The 19,524-nt window shown below is 41.8% G+C and overlaps 1 protein-coding gene and 1 long non-coding RNA gene across 8 annotated transcripts in view; one reads left to right on the top strand and one right to left on the bottom strand.

Moving 5' to 3' along the window:
• Positions 1-19,524, top strand: part of LOC120406331 — a 76,208-nt gene that overhangs the window by 10,198 nt on the left and 46,486 nt on the right. For 6 of the 7 annotated variants that reach the window (XM_039541003.1, XM_039541001.1, XM_039541005.1 and 3 more), the window contains exons 2-3: positions 3,231-3,349; positions 8,748-8,926. The exons of the other annotated variant lie outside the window; for it this stretch is intronic. In XM_039541003.1, coding sequence (XP_039396937.1) covers positions 3,303-3,349; positions 8,748-8,926 — 226 coding nt within the window. In that variant the 5' untranslated portion in view covers positions 3,231-3,302. The remainder of the gene's footprint in view (positions 1-3,230; positions 3,350-8,747; positions 8,927-19,524) is intronic. 7 annotated transcript variants of the gene reach the window in all.
• On the bottom strand, positions 8,461-12,172 carry LOC120406332. Its single transcript, XR_005599225.1, has 3 exons — positions 11,850-12,172; positions 9,570-9,650; positions 8,461-8,865 (listed from the first exon to the last, which is right to left on the bottom strand). It is a non-coding gene; the product is annotated as an uncharacterized LOC120406332 (long non-coding RNA).

The raw sequence follows: 19,524 nt of genomic DNA, 5'->3' as shown, positions 1-19,524 counted from the left end.
CAGGCCAAAGAATAATCACCCAATTAGCCCTTTATGGAACCAAATTACTGGTGTGAATGAAAGCCTATCTTGCAGAGAGGTGTCCAGTCTTGACCTAAAGACATCAAGAGATGGAGAATCCACCACTTCCTTTGGTTTGTTTCAATGTTTAATCACCCTCACTGTTAAAAAATGTTTAATCACAACCAATGTGCCCTTATTTCTCATTTGAATTTGTCTGGTTTTAAAGACTCTTCCTTTTATGAATCTGTTTAATGAAGTTATTTCTTGGCAGACCTTATGTTCAGTAAAGAGCAGAAGTGTAGCTCTTTGGCCTTATTCTCCACTGTCTTGTGCAGTCATGAACTCTGGCCCAAAGTTGGGGTAAAATACTTTAAGAAGTGTCTTATACACATTTTGCAGCAGCAGAAGTGACTTCGCACAATATAAAAAAAAAAACCTTTATTCCCAAGACGTGTAAAACATTCATATTAAATTCTTGTTGGAGACAATTCCTTAGATAGTAGAAATAAATATATTTTGACCAGAATAATAAAACAGTTAAAGTGAATAAGCTGTTCATGAGATTTTTGTCCTTCAGGGACAAATAGACAATATTTGTGCTATCCTGCCTGCTTATTGAGCTGGGATAAGAAAGAGAGAGAGAAAAATACTCTCTAATACACACATGCATGTACTCTTAATGAGCAGAGAAAAACATTATTTGCTGAGCTACACTCTGAAGTTACTTAATTGTAGTGAATGAACAAGATTAAGAGACAGCCCAAAAGGAACTATATGAGAGGCAGGATGCTACAGTGGGTAGGGAACTGGCCTGAGTGAAACCTTGGTTCCATTTTCTGTGCTACCAGTGAACTGCTGGGCTACCTTCTACCGGAGTGACTTCATTAAGGTATCTACTGAGGAGTAGTGCTTTAGAATTAATCCTAAAGTCCTCTCTCACTCACTGCACAATCTGAGCAGCAAGGCTGTATGCTCAGCAGCTGAAGGAAAGGGAATCCAGCTTCAGACCATCACGCTATTTCAGCCTCAAGAATGAGTAGCTACTCACCTCAGTGAGGAAAAATGGCTGGTGATAACAACTGCACCAGCCCAACCCAAGAAGCCCCCAGTGCACAGCAGCATCTAGGCAGCCTACACCAAACTTTCATTTCACTGCATACAGAGCCAACATAGCCCTGCATAGGCTCCATACAGCCTGATTCCCTTCACTCTGCAGCAGAGCCACAGTCATTACAATGCAGGAAATCATTTATGCATTTGATTGCCATCTAAGCTTATACAGCCAGATTTACATTAGCATAAATGCACACTAACCCCATTCATGGTAATAAAGTTATTCCACACTTACACAAGAAGAACTAAGTCTTGGTGCTCTTGTGGCTAGATATTTTTTTTTAAAAACCCATTGAATTCTCCCAGGTGATCTGCTTTGGTCCCACTACAACACAGTATGCACTCTTCCAGCAATCAATAACCAAACCAACTGCTTTTTATTCACACATAGTACCACACAGGTGTGGGGGGTTAATTTGACTTGGTCCTCTCCAAGTTGTCCTAGAAGTACTTATCACATACGGTATATACCACATTCCATTCTTTATGAATATTTTTAATCAATAGCTCCCCTATAAACTTCCTACCTACAGGAAAAGAAGATCCTTTTCCACCATTTAAAAACACAAAATCCACAGAAGAGAAAACCTCTCCCCACCCCCACAGGAAATTAACCTGCTGTGTTGTTCCTGCAAGATTATAAAGCCTTTCAGGTGCTGCAGCAACAGCAGTCCTAACAAAAATGAGTCATCAGTGAGTTTTTCCTGCTCACATTTCATTTCAGCCACATTGACATTTGAAAGGGAAAAAAATACACAGGGGGCTCTCAGAGAGTGACTGAGTACAGCATTTATATACATCCTTGTTCCAGGGGAGCTCCACAGGGCAGCATTTTATGTGCTGCAATCTTATTATAGGCAGGGCCCCATGTTATGGCATCTGATATAGAATCTACCCTTTGATGCAGAATTTTGCTACAGAATCTGTCTCCTTGCCAGCTGTGAAAAACCTACTGGTTCCTCCTTGAAAAATTCTTCAGTGCAGTTATGTGGTGTCAATACAAAAAAAATGTAGCATAGGTAAAGAATAAGGGAACAGTAAAATAAATTGATTTTAATATCTAGCTAACAGCAGATTACTAAGTAATTGCTACCAAATAAGATGTGTAAGAGCTGGGTGTTATTATTATTATTATTGAAAACTGTACTGATTGCATTATTCATTTTTGTAGTTAATGCATTCAAAACCATAAGCTGTTACAGAATTTCTATCCTGCCACAATGCAGTCCCACAGAATTTAGGTCCGGTTTGCTATCAAATATACAAGGCCTTGCTTATAAAGGGAAACATCAGTGGATTGCCCAGTACAGGAAGTATAACCAGGGACAGATAACTCAGCAACGTTCTAAGTTTAGCATTTATAGGCAGAAATAGCACTGGGGAGCCCATTGGAGTTGAGTGGTGCATTTATTCAATTCCCTGATGTTATATGGAACTTCTAGTGACCGTTTCAATCCAGCATTTACATATGAAGTTACTAGAATTGTCTGTCATGGATTCTGGACTATCCAGAGATGTGGAAGACCGTGTCAACCACATTTAGAGCAGTGCAAAAGAAAAAGACTAACATGGGTGTCAAGAACAGCTTAATCAGGAAGCCATATGCAGTGATGTACATAACAATACAACTTTATTGAGCCCACTAATTTAGAGAAAACGTCTCCCCACCCCCACAGGAAATTAACCTGCTCGGATGTGCCTGCAAGATTATAAAGCCTCTCAGTTGCTCCTGCAGCAGCAGTCCTAACAAAAATGAGTTATCAGTGTGTTTTGCCTTCTCAGACAGACACTTCATAATCTTAGTTGCCAGTAGATGGTGCCTTTTCTGTGAGCAATCTATATACAGATAGATAGATAGATATATTGTAAAACTCTCTTATAGAAATCAAAGGATTTATGGGGAGGGTGAAAGCTACAACTCCTGCATACACAGGCAGTTCTTAACTTCCCTGTTGTTTGCACTCCGACCATCAAGCCAACAACTTAATATCAAGACAAGACAATAAATAAACACTAAGATAAAGGCTACATATTGGTGGAGATGTTGTCTGTCTCCTCCCCTTTAGTTTAATGAGCATTTGAAAATGATAACAAAAGTTTTATTATCATTGTAGCTCCTAGGAATCCAGGTAGTTTACCATCCACTCCAGTTTCCCTGTTGGTCTGCCTGCCAGAGTCTTATATACATGATGACATCACTCATAGCTGGATCTATACTGTCAACAAGTACAAGGTACATGTGTTCCAAGCTAGGCCTATTAAAATGTCCACAACCTGGCTCCCATTCTTAGCTATAGGAACATGATGGGATATTTCCAAACTCCTCTTCTACATGCCTGAAATGCTTGTTGAATATCTTAACCGTTTCTAAATATTATAGATGACAATTTCCTAACTCAAAAAGATTTACATCCAACAAGTGGGAGTATATATTAGACCATGTCTTGACAGATAAAGAGAGCTAAACAGAACTAAAAAGTAATGTTAGCTTAAGTACAAGTCATCATGACTTTCCTTATGTGAAAACAGAATAAAGTCCATACCAGTAGTATATATAAATGGGGCACAAGCTAACAATATTTCCTTTACATTTAGGAACAAAGAATGTTGGCCATATTTACAAGATGGGAGACCCTGTCCTGGGAAGCAGTGACTCTGGAAAAGACTTGGGGGTCATGGTGGATAATCAACACAAGCTCCCAATGCTTGTGGTCAAATGGGCCAATGTGATTCTTGGATGCATAAGCAGGGGAATCTTGAATAGGAGTAGAGAGGTTATTTTACCGCTATATTTGGCACTGGTGCAACTGCTGCTGGAATACTGCATCATTCTGGTATCCAAGATATCATATCTGATATCTGTCCAAGAAGGATGTTGATAAATTGGTGAGGGTTCAGAGAAGAGCCATGAGAATGATTAAAAGATTGGTTAAACATGCCTTACGTTGATAGACTCAGGAGATCAATCTATTTAGGTCAACAAAGAAAAGATTAAGGAGTGACTTGATCACATTCAATAAGCATCTACACTGGAAACAAATATTTAATAATGGGCTCTTTGATCTAGCAGAGAAACGTATAACAAGATCCAGTGGCTGGAAGTTGAAGCTAGACAAATTCAGACTGGAAATAAGGCATACATTTTAACTGTGAGGCTAATTAAGCATTGGAAAACTTTAACATGGGTTGTGGTGAATTCTCCATCACGAGCATTTTTAATTCAAGATTGATGTATTTCTAAAAGAGTTTGTCTCATTCAAACAGGAATTATTTCAGGGAAGTTCTGCAGGAGGTCAGACTAGAAGATCAAAGTGGTCCTTTCTATTCTCTGAACTCTGAATACTCCACATTTATCCTCTCCTTTCTTTCAGTAATCCTGTACACCAGTTCTTGGTGAACTACAAAGGGACATGCTCTTGCTTTTTGTATCAGCAAGGAGTCATTGTTTAGTTTTTTAAGTAATCTCTGAGGGATTTTTTTCCTGACACATTTTTCTAGTTGTAGAGCAACACCTTCTCTCTTTTCCGGATGAGAGCGTAAGTCTCCTTTTCCTGGAATACTGTGCCTGGCATGTTTGGACCATCATATACTTTAAAAGATATAATGAGCTACCAGCAAATTCCAATTTCCAGCTGGTGTTTCTAGTAGTGGGCCTTTCAAGTCAATCTATGAAAATTGGGGCATTTCTCCTAAAAGAGTTCTGGCGCTCCTTGCTGCTGCTTTCCTTTCTTGACAGATAATACAGGAAAGTACTCGATCCTTAACACCTTCACACATGCCCAGATAAAAATCTGTTGGATACCCATCTCAGAGTCTTTCATATCCTGAGTGACCTGCTGCTTCATTATCATGCAAGCACTCTAGTGCAGTACGCTTGCTGGCAAGACAATTCTTTTATATTCATACACCAGCAAGTTGATCGCTGGATCAATGGATAATTGTTTCTGAATTGTATTGAACATCTCCAGTCTGGGTTTCCTTCAGCAGAGCTGGTGGCGCACCAAACATAAATCAGTGTCTTGGACTACTCTTGCTAAATGTCATCATAAGACCAGGCTAAGTCTATTCTCACTGCCATCAGTTAGAGCATCTACAACCATATTTTGCTTTCCAGGTTTATAGTGAACTGTGAATATGTATTCACACAGTTTGTGAATCTATCTCCACAGGCCACTTTTTGGGCTGTACCTCATAGGGAACTACTGCAGGACACTGTGGTTGGTTTGTGTACAAGGTGAATTCTGTATTTCATAAAGATGGATGATAGGACTTGAGGGCCTTCACAATAAACCAGATATTCCAGTCCTGTAGCTGAATACTTGGTTTCTCTCTCATTTAATTTGTGACTACCAAGCTCATCTAATTCATTCAAGTGCAAATCCAACAACAATCTTTGAGGCATCACAGTATACCAGGAATGGTTGGGATGGGTCCAGGAATATAAGCACAGCAAGGTTTAGGTGTCCTTCCTTCAGTGACTCAAGAAGGGTTGGCATGGGGGGGTGGGAGGGAGTAATTGAGGAGGGGGTTGGGTATTCCTCTATACAGAATATGTTGCTCTTAGTCAGCTGGTTTAACAGCACTGGCCATGCTATGAAATCTGGTAAAAATCTCCTGTAGAATCTGCAGAGGGCTACAAACAGCTGCGCCTTCTCTAGGTTTGTGGGAGCCTTCCAGTCCTTTATACCATTCAGTGTTTGGGGTTGACATCACTGACTACATGTCTCAGAAAGGTGATGCAGTTCTTTCCCGCAAGTTTAAACCCTGACTTCTAAAAAAGCTTTACAATCCTTTCCACTCCAACCAAATGCTCCTCCCATGTTTTATGGAAACAAATGAAGTCATCTAAATAGATGAGGATTTATCTAGTTCTCAAAACTTTGGTTAGATTATTTACTACCCTCTAAATCATCTCTGGTGCTATCATGAGTCCAAAAGGCATTATGCAGAATTGAACTGTTCATAAGGTGTCACAAAGGCAGTTTTATCTTGGTCTTCAGTTGCCACTGTAATCTGATGGTATCCAGATACCAGATCAAAACAACTATAATATTTTGCTAATGGCATTTTATCCAAGGTGTCTGCTATCTGGAAAAGTGGGTGGTAGCTATCTTGACTTGTCTGTGAAGTATGTCTACTCTAGTCAAGAGATATCCCAGAAATCCCTGTTGGAATTTTTCACAGTTACAATTGGGGATGCCCAAGGTGATGGTGATTTCTCAGTCAGACCATCCTCCTGAATGCTATTTAGCTTTTCTTTCACTCTTCCCAGAAACACCAGGGGACTCTAATGTGGGGGCTGTCTCACAGGAACACTCCTGGACTTAAGCACAATCGGATATTGCACCAAAACATATCTCCCAAGGTCTTCCTTATTCCTGGGGGACACACTAGCACATTGTAAGAGCAGCTGTTATAATCAATTTCTTTCATTGCCTTTTACAGATGCTTCTGTTAGGTCAATTCCTAGCTTTTTTACTGACTGTCCTATAGAATCATAGAATCTCAGGGTTGGAAGGGACCTCAGGAGGTCATCTAGTCCAAGCCCCTGCTCAAAGCAGGACCAAACCCAACTAAATCATCCCAGCCAGGGCTTTGTCAAGCCTGACCTTAAAAACCTCTAAGGAAGGAGATTCCACCACCTCCCTAGGTAACCCATTCCAGTTCTTCACCACCCTCCTAGTGAAAAAGTTTTTCCTAATGTCCAACCTAAACCTCCCCCTCCTGCTTCATAGCTCTTGAGTTTTGCCCCATGAGAGGCTTTGAGACACCAGCTACATTGGACATTGTCCCTATGGTCTGATTTTTCACTAGCTGCTGCACCTCCTGGTCAGTCACATTAATTACTCTTACCCAAAATTCCCCCATTGGTTCTGTTTGAAATAGAACATTGATAGAAAGCAATCTAGACTGGATACTCATAGCATCAAACACTCCTACAGGTTCAATGCAGAAGTCTTCTATCCTGGGGGTATTATTGCACATTGACCTGGTTTCACCACAATTTTATTTGAAGACACCACAGGAGCAATTCATCTCTGTCATGCTGTAGACCTCCCAGGCCCCAAGAGTTGCTCCCTACAGTCCATACTTACCACATCCAGTCGGGATATCTGTATATTATTCAGGAAAAGTTTGTTCTATTAACTTTCCAGGAGTTCTTTTGCTGCCTTCGGATGAAATCCACTCCTAATACAACAGCACTACAAATACTGGTCACCACAACAAAAGTCCATTTAATAAGCAGAGCCTCCAAGTTCACTAGGAGCTAAATTTCTCCTGTCATCTGCAGTGGCTGGCGATTTATACTTCAGGAGGTGAATTAGTAATTATTAATGTTCTTCCACTTCAGCACTGGATGTTCTCCAGGGATCAGATTTATTTTTTATCCTGGAGTCCAACAGCTTTGTGGTTTTCCAGCCATCAATGTCTCCTGTCACATAGTAACGGGTATCTGGGCAGCTCTTCACATGAGCTATTGTATAAATTGCTGATGGTGGCCCTACAGTATCAGCAATTTCTAGTTTCTCTGATGAGGCTTCCCTCTTCTTCTGCAATTCTACACTGCCTGCAAATATCATCTGGTCTGGAACTCACTCAAGAAACAGTCTTGACATGGGACATCTGTGAATAGCTTGCACCTGGGCCTCCTCCAATTTTTCAGCCACTTCCCTAGCAATCATTTTTTTAATTGCTGCATCTGGTATAAATGAGTCACCTGGGGCTGGGAATTAACAAATGATGCCTTTAAGGAAACCCCAATTTCTGCTTCCACATTTGTAATACTGCATGTAAACTGGTTTATAGGTTTTTCTAGTGTGTTATCATGCTTCACCAGCAGTTTCTGAAGTTTTCCTGTTAAACCATTTATAAACTGACTTTTCACATTGAATTTGGTCATAGTTTGCCCCTGGGTATAGGGCCCACTCTACATTGCCAATTCCAGATTTGGTGCAGCAGGTTCTTCTTTACTTACACCATCAAACATCATGCTGCTTTCTCATCAGACCACTTATTTACAGAGAGCAACAGCTCAAAGTCTGTCAAATACTCAGACTCCAGTCTCATCTGCATAAACTCAGGCAAAAGTGCTTTTGCTATCTTGGATCCATAGCCACCAGTTGTAATCGTTGCTTTTAGAAATCATGGGGAATTATTGAGACACTGCAGCGAGTACCAACTCATGCTTACACAAGCAATACTTAACTTCTTCCTAACACCCTCTCTAACTAACACAACAACATCATTTCAAAACAAGACAATAACTTAACACTACGATAAAGATACAGGAACATCTATTGGTGGAGACACTGTCTGCACTGATCATTACAATATTTTACACAGCACTCTGGTAATCCACGTTGGAGCCACCAGAATTTTACTTAAGAATGATGAGCAGGAGTTGGGCTAATGGTTCCACCTTGCAAGGTGTAAACAAGTAAGCACACATATTCATGACATGAATATTTAGCTCAATTTCTTTGGTTTTATTACTTTGCTGCCTTGTATAATTTATTCAGAAGCTGCTGAGAACCTACAGGAAGAAAGTACCACTGTTGCCTGCTGTCTAGCTGTAAGTGCAGATGTTTCAGCCAGTTTTATAAATAACACATCAATGTATGTTTTTGTAGGAAAACATGCTTGAAAAGCAGTAAGGAGTTTCCAGCCCGTTTTCACCCACAGAGACTCTGTCATGTTTTCTTTATCGCGCTGCTGCTAACTTCCCAGGTATTTCTGAGTCTCTTTGTTCTGAAATTGCATCAGGAGTTGGAGACAGTAAAGCAGAAGCAAGTTACAACACAGAAGGATGGTAAGAAAGGAAAATCATGCTATATTTTGGATTCACTTCAAATGAATGTTGTATCATTTTCTACTCAGAGTTTGAAGGGGGCTTCAAAGCAGGCCCCCATTGATTTCAGTGGGCACCATATCAAGCCCTGTGTGAACTTCAAACCCTACTGCTGTGTTATGAGGCAGGAGGCTCTTTTACTTTTACATTCTGGGCCAGTCTGATCCAATTTTCATTCATCCTTTAATCTGGGCTGTTCTTTCTCCCCTTTAAAACATGCACTACTCTCCTCTCCCCATGGGTGATCTATAGCCAAGGCCTGTGTGCTCAAGAGCAGAGAACCTTCTCCAAGGTTGCAGGGTGGCTCTGTGCCAGTCCCATAGAAGCTGTGCCACAGAGCAATGCAGTATGTATAAACCACCCAATAGGATAAGACATCTCTGCATAATATCATCCCCTAAGGGTGCCACAACCTGACTCTGGATTTACAACCTAATTCCTACCAGGCACAGCCATGTACTGCCAGCTAAACTGTAAGAGATTCAATGAACAGCTTCCAGATGACAAGTTTAGCACAGCTTCCACTGCTGTGGACCTAGTACTTCTCTCCCAGCTTCTGCCACAAGCATTCTACTATAAGACACAGCTAATATGTGGGACATACCTTTAGTGTATCCAGGAAGAAGCCCTTTCTATAGGGGATTCTGCTGACTTAATTGGTAAAGTCCTCTGTAGTTTCTGGTCACTAGGTGTTAGAAACAAACCTGGCCTGTGGTTAAACTTTTAACAGGCGAATTGAGAGCACAGAAATGACATGGTAAGAAATAGAAAGTAGCATTCTGCAGCATTTATCATTCTGATTATTAGACACAGGATAGAAGGTAGTAAGTGTTTATCTGTGCATGTTTGTATATCTTTTGTTTGGTATTTCAAGTCCATAGCCAGTTCACATTACACACACGTGGCTCTGTACAGCTAGCGCAGACAAGTACAAGAGTATCACACAGTCTTGTTTACAGTGGCGGCTCAAGGCACCAGCACTCCAAACGTATGTCTGGGGCGGCAAGCCATGGGGGGCACCCTGCCGGTCCCAGAGAGGGCAGCAGTGAGGCAGGCTTCGACGGCTTGCCTGCGGGAGGTCCGCTGGTCCTGCAGATTCGGCCGCAATTCGGTGGCGGGTACACCGAAGCCGCGGGACCGGCAGACCTCCCGCAGGCAAGCTGCCGAATCCGTGGGACCGGGGACCTCCCACAGGCAAGCCACTGAAGGCAACCTGCCTGCCGTGCTTGGGGCAGCAAAAAAGCTAGAGCCGCCCCTGCTTGTTTATAACATTTGAAGAAGCCAAATGCTGAGAGAGAAGCTTGCATGGTAAATCAGGTATTCAGTTCTTAATACAAAAGAGCTCAACTTATTACCATCAAATTCTGGGATGCTAACGCTATTCTACAACAGTTTAGCACCTCTTGTCAATGTGATATTTATCCAAGAATTTTGTCTTCAAGACAAGAGGTGTTATATTGCTCCCTTACATTTTTATCAGTGAGCTTATTTCCCCCTATTTGAGTAAATCTTGCTTTGCACTGGAGAAAAAACAACACTCCTTTATAAAATATTTAGCAATTCTTAAGGAAATAAATTAAACCCACGGGGTATTTTTGATAAATTTTATTGCTTGTACACACCTGCCGTAATCAAAGCACAGTACAAACTTCAACTATAAAGCCTCACAGCACCCTTGTGTCATAAGTAAGAATCATGTTATCCACATTTTTCAGATAGGAAAGCTGAAATATCCAGTGACATATTTTTGAAACTAGAGATAGGAGGCCCATATGCAAAGAAAATATGTGAGAAAGCTACAGTATCTGTGAGAGCATTTATCACACTTAGAAATCAAAAAAATGCACACACAAACAATAATTTAAGCATCTAACTAAACATTTATATGGCTAATTGCAGTAAGTGCATTTCTGCATGCATAATTTGGGCCACTGCATTTTTAAAAGTTGGAAGAGAGAAATTAAATATCTTGCCCAAAGCCAAACAATGTGTCAGTGGTGAAGCTGGGAGCTCCTGGCCATACAATATTTTGTCATGGGATCACTTTGCTTCTCAGGGATACATACTAGAAATAATGCATCTTTTTACTATAAAGGTCATATAGTTGAGAAATACCTTATTGCTTTGTACACTCTGAGCTAAGCAAAAATACATTTCATAGAATTTGTAGCTATAATTTTCTGATGAATTAACAGAATACCTCTCAGAGCAGTACAATGTAATGTGCTTAGCATCTGAGACACAAGCTTGTTATTAGGTACTGAAAATTAGTGGGATTAGGCACTTCACCCCCCTATTTTATCAGTTTCTCTGGGAGTTGGGAGCTATTTTTATTTTCTATTTCATTTGACCCCTCTCTTATACATTTATTATTTTAGTTGCTGGTATGAAGTAAACACAATTTTTAATGACGTTATTAAACTCAACCTATGTTGTTGCTATTGGACTAAGTTTTATAGGAAATCTACCAAATGTGATAAATTGCTCCTTGGAAGTTCAACTCTTGTAGCTGATGAGAATGTGAACACTACTTTTACTGCAAGGATAGAAACAAACAGCTGATTTAACTGCATAATCGAAATATTCTTTCCAATCAAGATGCAATCTATGCAGTACATCCAGCCATGCTGGCTGAGAGCATTAATTAGATGTTTCCAGTATTTATTATAGGCAGAGCTGGTAGAGCTTCCTGCACGTAAGGCTTCCCAGCACAGCACTTCCCATTCCAAAACCCTGTTTGCAGTTGCTGATAATTTTGCCAAACCGTAATCATTCAGACTGAAATTCTCCATACTGGGTGTTTGTCACAGACTGAATTTTTGGGGAGTTTGAGCAAAAATGGATCAGCCAAGAATGAAATTAGAGAAATATGAGTTTTGCCTACCGTAAAAAAAATCTTAAAACTGAAAGGATGGTCCTCATGAGTAAGGCAGTTGAATGCTGTCCTGGAGAGTTGGATTCTGTCTCTGTTCAGAATTACTGTGTGATGCTGGGCAAGTCACCTAAATCAAACTTCTCACAGGTGGCCACTAACTGTGTGCTCCTCATTTTCTGGGTACCCTACCTGAGATCCTGGGCTCCAATTTGAAGAAGAGCTGAGCACTCACAGCTGCAACTGAAGCCATTGGGAACTGTAAAGTCAGACCCAACTCATCTCAGATCAGGCCCCTCAAATGGGTCAACACTTTTTACCTTCATGTCTCTGTGCCTCAGTTCCCCATCTGTAACAATACCACCACCTCATCTCAAAACTGTGTCATGAAAACAAAACAATTAATGTTTGTGAAGTACTCAGACACTATAGCGATGAGTACCATAGAAAGCCTATGAGGAAATAAATAAATGTGTCTTCAGAGGATGGTTGGATGGTGAACTGGGATCACACATGGAACAATGAGGAAAAAACAAAATATTGAGTAGCTTCTCTTTCAATAAGCACTGTCCATCCTGGGCATAGACTGAGGCAGGGGTCCTGTGGAAAAAATAGTATGTGATCATGTAATTAAAGACTGGACTAGAATGCACACATGCTGCTTATCTGAACTAACATTGCACAGGCAAGCTTAAATCTGGCATTTCTTAACTTCACAAACATTAATTGCAACCTGGACATTCTTTTAGCGTAGATGTTTATGTATAATTTATATACCACTCAGGGCCGGATTAACCTTCTGTGGGCCGGCGCCAAACATATTTATGGGCCCCTGTGTGGGCAATGGAGCATGGCACGGAAAGTCAGTCCCCGGAGCGAGGGGCCAGCCAGGGGCATGGCATTGCAGGGGCGGCCTTGCTCCACTCAATGTGAGGGCACTATTTACAAACTGGCAGTTGCCAGATGCACAGTGGCCTCTTCCCCTCGGGGTGGGCCTATGCCACACTACAGAGCCCCCCACCACCCAACACCCCCCGACTCCCTATGACCAGAGCCCACCCGGACTCACTATGCCCAGCACCCACCCAGACCCACCCACAAATGCACAGTGCCCTGCCCACCACCCCACCACAACTGTCCAGCATCCCCTACAAATCCCCCACTCTGTAGTACCCCAACACACACAGATCCTCCCCCCCTCACAGCTCAGAACCCCCACATTCTCCCCACAGACCCACTCCCCCGCACCCTGCCTCCCAGCCACAGTCACCGGCCCTGCTGGGAGGTAACTATGTCTGCCAGGCTGAGCCAGCAGCATAGCCAGGCCTGGTCCTGGGGCCGGGAATCGCTCCAGCCCCTCGGGAGTGGCACGATCAGCCAGGCCAGGACCTGCCCCGGCCAGGGTCCCTCAAGACTCACTTGCCTGGAGGGGTCCAACCAAGCCCTCCACACTGTTCCCCCCCACACACACACCTGGCTTCTGCATCAGTCCCAGGTGGCTCAGCTCTGGGGAGACAGGTCATGCCCCACAGGTGGTGGGAAGCAGAGACTGCCCAGAGCCAGAGGTGCACTGGGGTCCAGCCAGGAGGCTGAGAGGAGCCTGGGGTGGGACCAGGGGAAAGGAGCCCTCAGCCAGCCGGCGGACAGGCCAAGAGGAGCAAGTGGAGAGTGGGGAGAGCCTCTGGGCTGGTGGGTTCTCGAGGCGCAGTGCAAGCGGAGCAGGCCAAGGCCCCTTCTGAGCATGGGCCCAGCTCCATGGAGCCACTGGAGCCATTGTAAACCTGGCACTGATACCACTACATTCAGTCCCTTGGACATTAATTATCAGCATGTACTTAGCTCCAAAAGTATGCTTCATGCTTTACAGAAAGACCTTTGTTTTTCCAAGATTCAAGTGCAGCTGTATTTTCAGCACCTTCTCTTGTTATAAGTGGCCTATAATTTTGTGGCCTCATCCTAGCCCTTAATCCACATTTCCAAACCACTACACAGGTTGGCATAATTCTGCATAATTAGCAGGATTCTCTGTCGAGGAAAGTCCAGGAATAGACAGAATAGGCAATGCAAGCCAGGATTAAGGTGAATTATCAGAGCTGTGCTGGGAAACTTCAGATCCCCCACTTTGCTTATCTCCAGCACTGACTCTGTTCCCTCACTTACACCATGCTAAATGAATCCACAGATTTAAAATAATAACAAACAGCCCCAGACTTTCAGTTTGCCCTTGTAAATAATGCTGATAAATGTGAAGTGTATATTATTATTAGGTGTCTGACACATTTCCAATTACACCAGAAGGTGCTAAATAGTCACTGATTCTTTGGCACCTTCAAATTCATTTAGAAGAGACTGATAATTTGTAAGCAAATGCAAAATAATAAACTAGCACCTACTGGATGAAGAACCAAAGGCCTTAATAAATCAAGTTCCTCTAGGCCAGTAACACTTAAGGCAATGTATGCTGAATAATAAGAACCACCAAAAAAACCTCAGATGATGAAAACTGTTTTGGTGTCAGTGCCAATGACAAAGCCAAGGGTTCTTGTGAATATTTGGAGTAGCAACTTAATGTTCCAACACCATGAGCATCAGCAAAACACCTGTGGTGTCTGTCTCCTAAGCCACAAAGCACCTCATTAATATTATTATAGCACTCCCTAAATGCCCCAATCAAGTTTGAAGCCTCCATAGCATATATATCTGCCAGGTCAGGTGGCCACATGGTCTGTTCTGGGGTCTATTCCAGCTCAGTAATCTGTTTCCGCTCCCTCTGCTATGAGGATCTCCTCCGATTGCAGCCTTGTCTTCTCTTTCCTTGGTCTTAAACTAAGATCATTCCACCTCAAAAGCCAAACAAGCACAATGGTGGATTCTGTTTTCGGGGGAATTCTGAGCACCTGGTCAAACTCCTCATAGTAGGGACAGGTAGATGGGGAATTGTGAGGTTTGCTGTTAGCATTCTTTGCCTTTTGGTGGGTGCCCTTGAGGGTTTTAATTCTCCCCTGACACTAGATAGCCATTTGCACAATCACCAGCCTCTTGGAAATGCTCTTGTACAAATGCTGGTTTCAGGTACATCTCCTAAAATCATGCTCTTTGCTGTACTCACAGCAGACAGCAACCAGTACCCTAGTGAAATCCTCTGGCCAGCTAGAATACACTACTTGCAGGATCTCCTGGACAGCAACTTCTCATGTTGTTCAGATGAACTAAGCTGAGCAAAAATGGAGCAGGCTGCACAAAAATGAGGGGTTTAAAATGCCGACCCACTGTATATAACCAGCAGATGGCTTCTGGCACAAAGGAGAAGAATGGGAAGTGTGTAGGTAGAATGGCTGGGAAATACAGCCTCAGAAATTATATGATGGCTTTGGAGGACTATCAAAATCTGAGCTCCATATCCTGGGTTTTAGCTGCATCCTTCTAACAGAAAAACCTGGGCTCTAACCTATACCCTCAGCCTGGCAAGCAAGCTTAGGTGCAAAGCACATGTAAACCCAGATTTACGGGGGCTGTGTGCGGATGATAGGTGAGTTTAGGCTAACACACAGGCAAAAGCTCTATAGGGCAGACATACCCAAAGTAAGAGACGGTTCCTGTCCTGAAGAGTTTTCAGGCTAAATATCCCCCCTCCTACAGTGCAGCAGTCCCTGCTTTGGCTGCTTCTGCAGCTATTCCTGCCTGCTGGAGCTTCTGCCTTGTTCCATCTATAATACCCTTAATAGAAAGTGTCACCAAAAGGCTAAGAGCTATGCTATAGCCCTGTGCTTGCACTGAACACACCCCTTGAAGTCAGTAGGTATGTCTATACTCCAGCTAAGTGCAAGCCTCCCGCCTTGAGTAGACAGACTGGTGCGAACAGGGCCAGAGCTAGCATGCTAAAAATAGCAGTGTGGACATTGTGGCTGGGACTGCAGCTCAGGCTCTCAAACCCACCTGACTCCCTAAGCTTGAGGCTCTGTAAGGGCGCTAAGGGTAGAATGGCTGGGGGACTGAGCCATTCTCATTAAAGGACTGAGACCTTAGAATTAAGGTCAATTATCTGGGGGAAATGCAACAGCTAACTTTAAGCAGGGATAAAACTCTCCTGTCCTTTAAATTTTTATGCCCTTTAAAATTCTCCCCAACTTTGAAAGCCATAAAATCTGGAACCTATTTAATGATGTAGCAGGTCTGGTTGATAAGATACTAAATTGGTGAATTACAAGATTGTTGATGAATCCTAACACACATCCTGTGGACCACAAATGTATCTAAGTGCTCATTATTAACAAATAAAACAAGAAAATCTTGCTGTGTAATTGTTGCAATGGCATTTTGAGTTATTACTGTGGAACCACTCTTTTGAAAAAGAAACATAACTCTTGAGAGTTTATGGGAATATTTTCTTCTGGATTTATTTGCATGGGGAGTTCCACATTACTGTGTTAAAAATGAAATGTTGATTATTTTTATAGTGATATTACACTTGAAAATTCCTAATGTTCTTAGGTAGTTCAATTCAAAAGTGATCCTTGAGTTTAACACTGGATTTCTACAAGATTGTGCATGTGGAAAAAAATATTTCTAGAGTTTACTAGAGTAATGGGGATGGCAAACCATAATAAAAAGGGCTATAATTCATTTATATAATCATAATCTTATAAGACCCCTATAATTCTGTAGTCTCTGCCACTTAAACAGGCACATAGAGTCCAGTGTATAACGACATGAGACTGGCAATCAAGAGACCTGGGGTCTAATTCTTATCTCTGCCACTGACTCATTGTGTGACCTTGTGTATCTCTCTGTACCTCAGTTTTCCTATCTGTAAAATTAATTCCCTCCTTTGTAAAGTGCTTTGAGATCTTCAGGTGAAAAGATTTGCATAAGAGGTAATTATGCATAGAAACTTTATAATTTTATTATTTATAAACAACTGATGTGGAAGTGCCATATATACACACAGTAATACATCCAAGGGATCTGAAGAGGAAAACATCCACTCTTCTTGGACATTAATCTTTTCTCGAAGTCTGACCAAGTGGCATATTTTATGTGGGGAGGTGAGAAATACAATAGCTCTGTCTCAAAAGGAGTACTACAGACAAAAAAAAAAAAGGGAGATTCTTATGTAAACAGCCATGGTTTATATGTGGCTGATTAATATAAAAACACCCTCAATAATAGATTCTGAAAAAACATATTATCTGGGATTCTGTCTGATGTGTCATATCTTGGCCCATTACAGTCATTAAGGATGTAAGAATTTTAATACCTTTGCTGTTTGAGTGCTGCAAGTTTAGTTGTTATTTTTCATTCTGTACAGTGCCATCTTGTGGCTGAATAAATTTATCTTGTGTTTCAGAATAAGTGCGGTGATCATTAAGACCAATATTTTTAAATGTGGGTGCCTAAAGTCATGCACGTAACTTCATATTTAAGCACCTAAATCAAAGTGACTTGGTTTTCCAAGATACTGAGCACTCACAGCTTCCAATGAAGTCAATGAGAATTTTAAAGTCTCCACACACTTGAAAATGGGACATTTTTATTTAAGTGCTTACCTTTAGGTACCTACGCTTGAAAATGTTGGCCTATGGGGCATGCTAGGAGCACTGACCATGTAGCATGAAGATACAGTGTGTGACTGGGAGATGTAATGAAGAGTTTTATCAGCAATCTTTCTCTCCTTCCAGTTTTTGCAACATCTGCGCTCGCACATTCCCTAAATTATCAGCACACAATATCATCAAAAATACAGTTTTCCAGATGGAAGGCCTGGCTCTGTGGTGTGCTAACTACACCATGCGCTGCCCAACAGTTGACTCCAAGTGAAGAGAAATGTCAGGATCAGGATACTTGTTGATGACAGTCCAGCAAGAAGCTGATGGCTCCCCACCCCACCCCTCATCAGCTCCTATAGAGTTGAGTGGCTGTTTGGTGAGCAAAGGATCATAAAGAAAAAATGGTGGTGCAGCATTAAGGCATAGATAAAAAGTTAGGCTTTACCTGTTCTAATATGCTGACTTATAACAAAGCTCCATAGACATAAACCTAGATCCCCTGCCTGTACCCAATGTGCTGTAATTGCCGATGACTGTCAGGAGATCATTTTAATTGACAATCAGATTGTGCAAGGTCACTCTGGGGCTTCTCTTGGGAACTATCCAAAAGCCTTTCAGGAAGTCACTGTGCTAAGAAATCTACCTGCACTTAGATCACTGTCAGGGACAGAACACTCATCAATGTATTCCTGGTAATGTCAGACTATACCAAGTTACTTGGTAATATCATAATATGTTAAAGTCACTGGGCCTGACCCTAAGCTTATTTACTCAAGTCTCACCCTGATATAATGGCATTGTCTTCTTTAGAGCTACTTTCGATTTACACTGACAAGTGAAATCAGAATTGGGCTCATAGTATCATTTTGGTGTAAAATTCCAACCATTCGCATGTCAACAAATAAAGAATGAACTCTGTATTCCTATGAAATGGCTTTAAAACAAGAAAAATGACCTAGTACTAATACAAATGGAGCCAGATCTCCCATTGTCTTGTACTGCATGTGCCTAATGTGTGTGAAACCTACTAAATCAGAGTGGCAATGATTGATACCTATTTTGCATTGATGTAAATAACTGTCCGAGGTGAAGAGCAACAGAAAATCTGAACCCTGGAGTTCACAATCACCACTTTTTTCTCTGAATACTCAAAATTAAAATTTTAAATAGATAGCTTCCCTTATGTTATAAGCTGTCATAAAGACAGTTAGGTTGTATTGACTAGAAGACTTGTCAACTGACAGGGAGATATCCTGCTTTCACTTTTTATATACTAATATGCCCTACTAGTTAGAGTGTTTTCCTATTTAGAGGCTGCCCACTAGTCTCATTGTATAATGGCTTATAGAGAGATATGATGAACCTTCCACCCAATGTAGTTTTTTCTATGTACCCATATGTGTCAAGACTTGTCAAACATGATAGCCCTAATGCTAGTCATGCTGACAGCAGTGTAAGTCCAATGGACCTGATTCTGCCCCCTCAAAGTACAAGTAACTGCTATTGACATCAGGCTCATTGACTTGAATGGAGTTACTTCTAATTTACACCAATGCAAGAGCATAATCAAGCCTGTTATCTTTCTTCTACAATGATTAGTTAAAAGAAAAACAGAGGACAGAATTCCTATGCTCTTTTCCATCTTGAACTCCATCTGATCACCTTACAGGGCCAAGGACACAGGGAGCAGCAACTAAATGCTTAAACTGGTCAAATGAAAATTCTGAACAATCTATGTGAAGTTGTCATGAGTTTCCAGAAAACCTGTAAACATTGTGTGACACCTCCCCCACCCCGCCCTTTGCCTGCAATATGTGTAGTTTATAGGTTCACCCTCTGTAAACATATTAATTCTGCTTTCTTCAGCTACAGCATAATTTTAGTCTGCCAGTGAAGTTAGCCATTTGGAAATGCATTGGTGTGGGGTGAAGTGTGGTGGGGGTTGCATAATCCTTCTGCATCATCACAAGACTCAAAATAGTACCAGCCTTCAGACGTAGCCACAGTGAACAGGCCCAGCAGTCCTTCTCTACTAAAGCCTGCTTTCCGAGAGTCTCATTGTGGTTAATTGTTCCCTGACTATGACCAAGCAGAAATTCAAGATGGACTCTTAGAACAAAGTCAGCTTTGTGGCTCTTGTC

Source organism: Mauremys reevesii, linkage group 5 (genome assembly GCF_016161935.1).
Source record: "Mauremys reevesii isolate NIE-2019 linkage group 5, ASM1616193v1, whole genome shotgun sequence".
In the NCBI taxonomy this organism is placed as follows: Eukaryota; Metazoa; Chordata; order Testudines; family Geoemydidae; genus Mauremys; species Mauremys reevesii.
The sequence above is the reverse complement of the archived record's forward strand: the minus strand, read 5'-3'. Positions and strand labels throughout refer to the sequence as shown.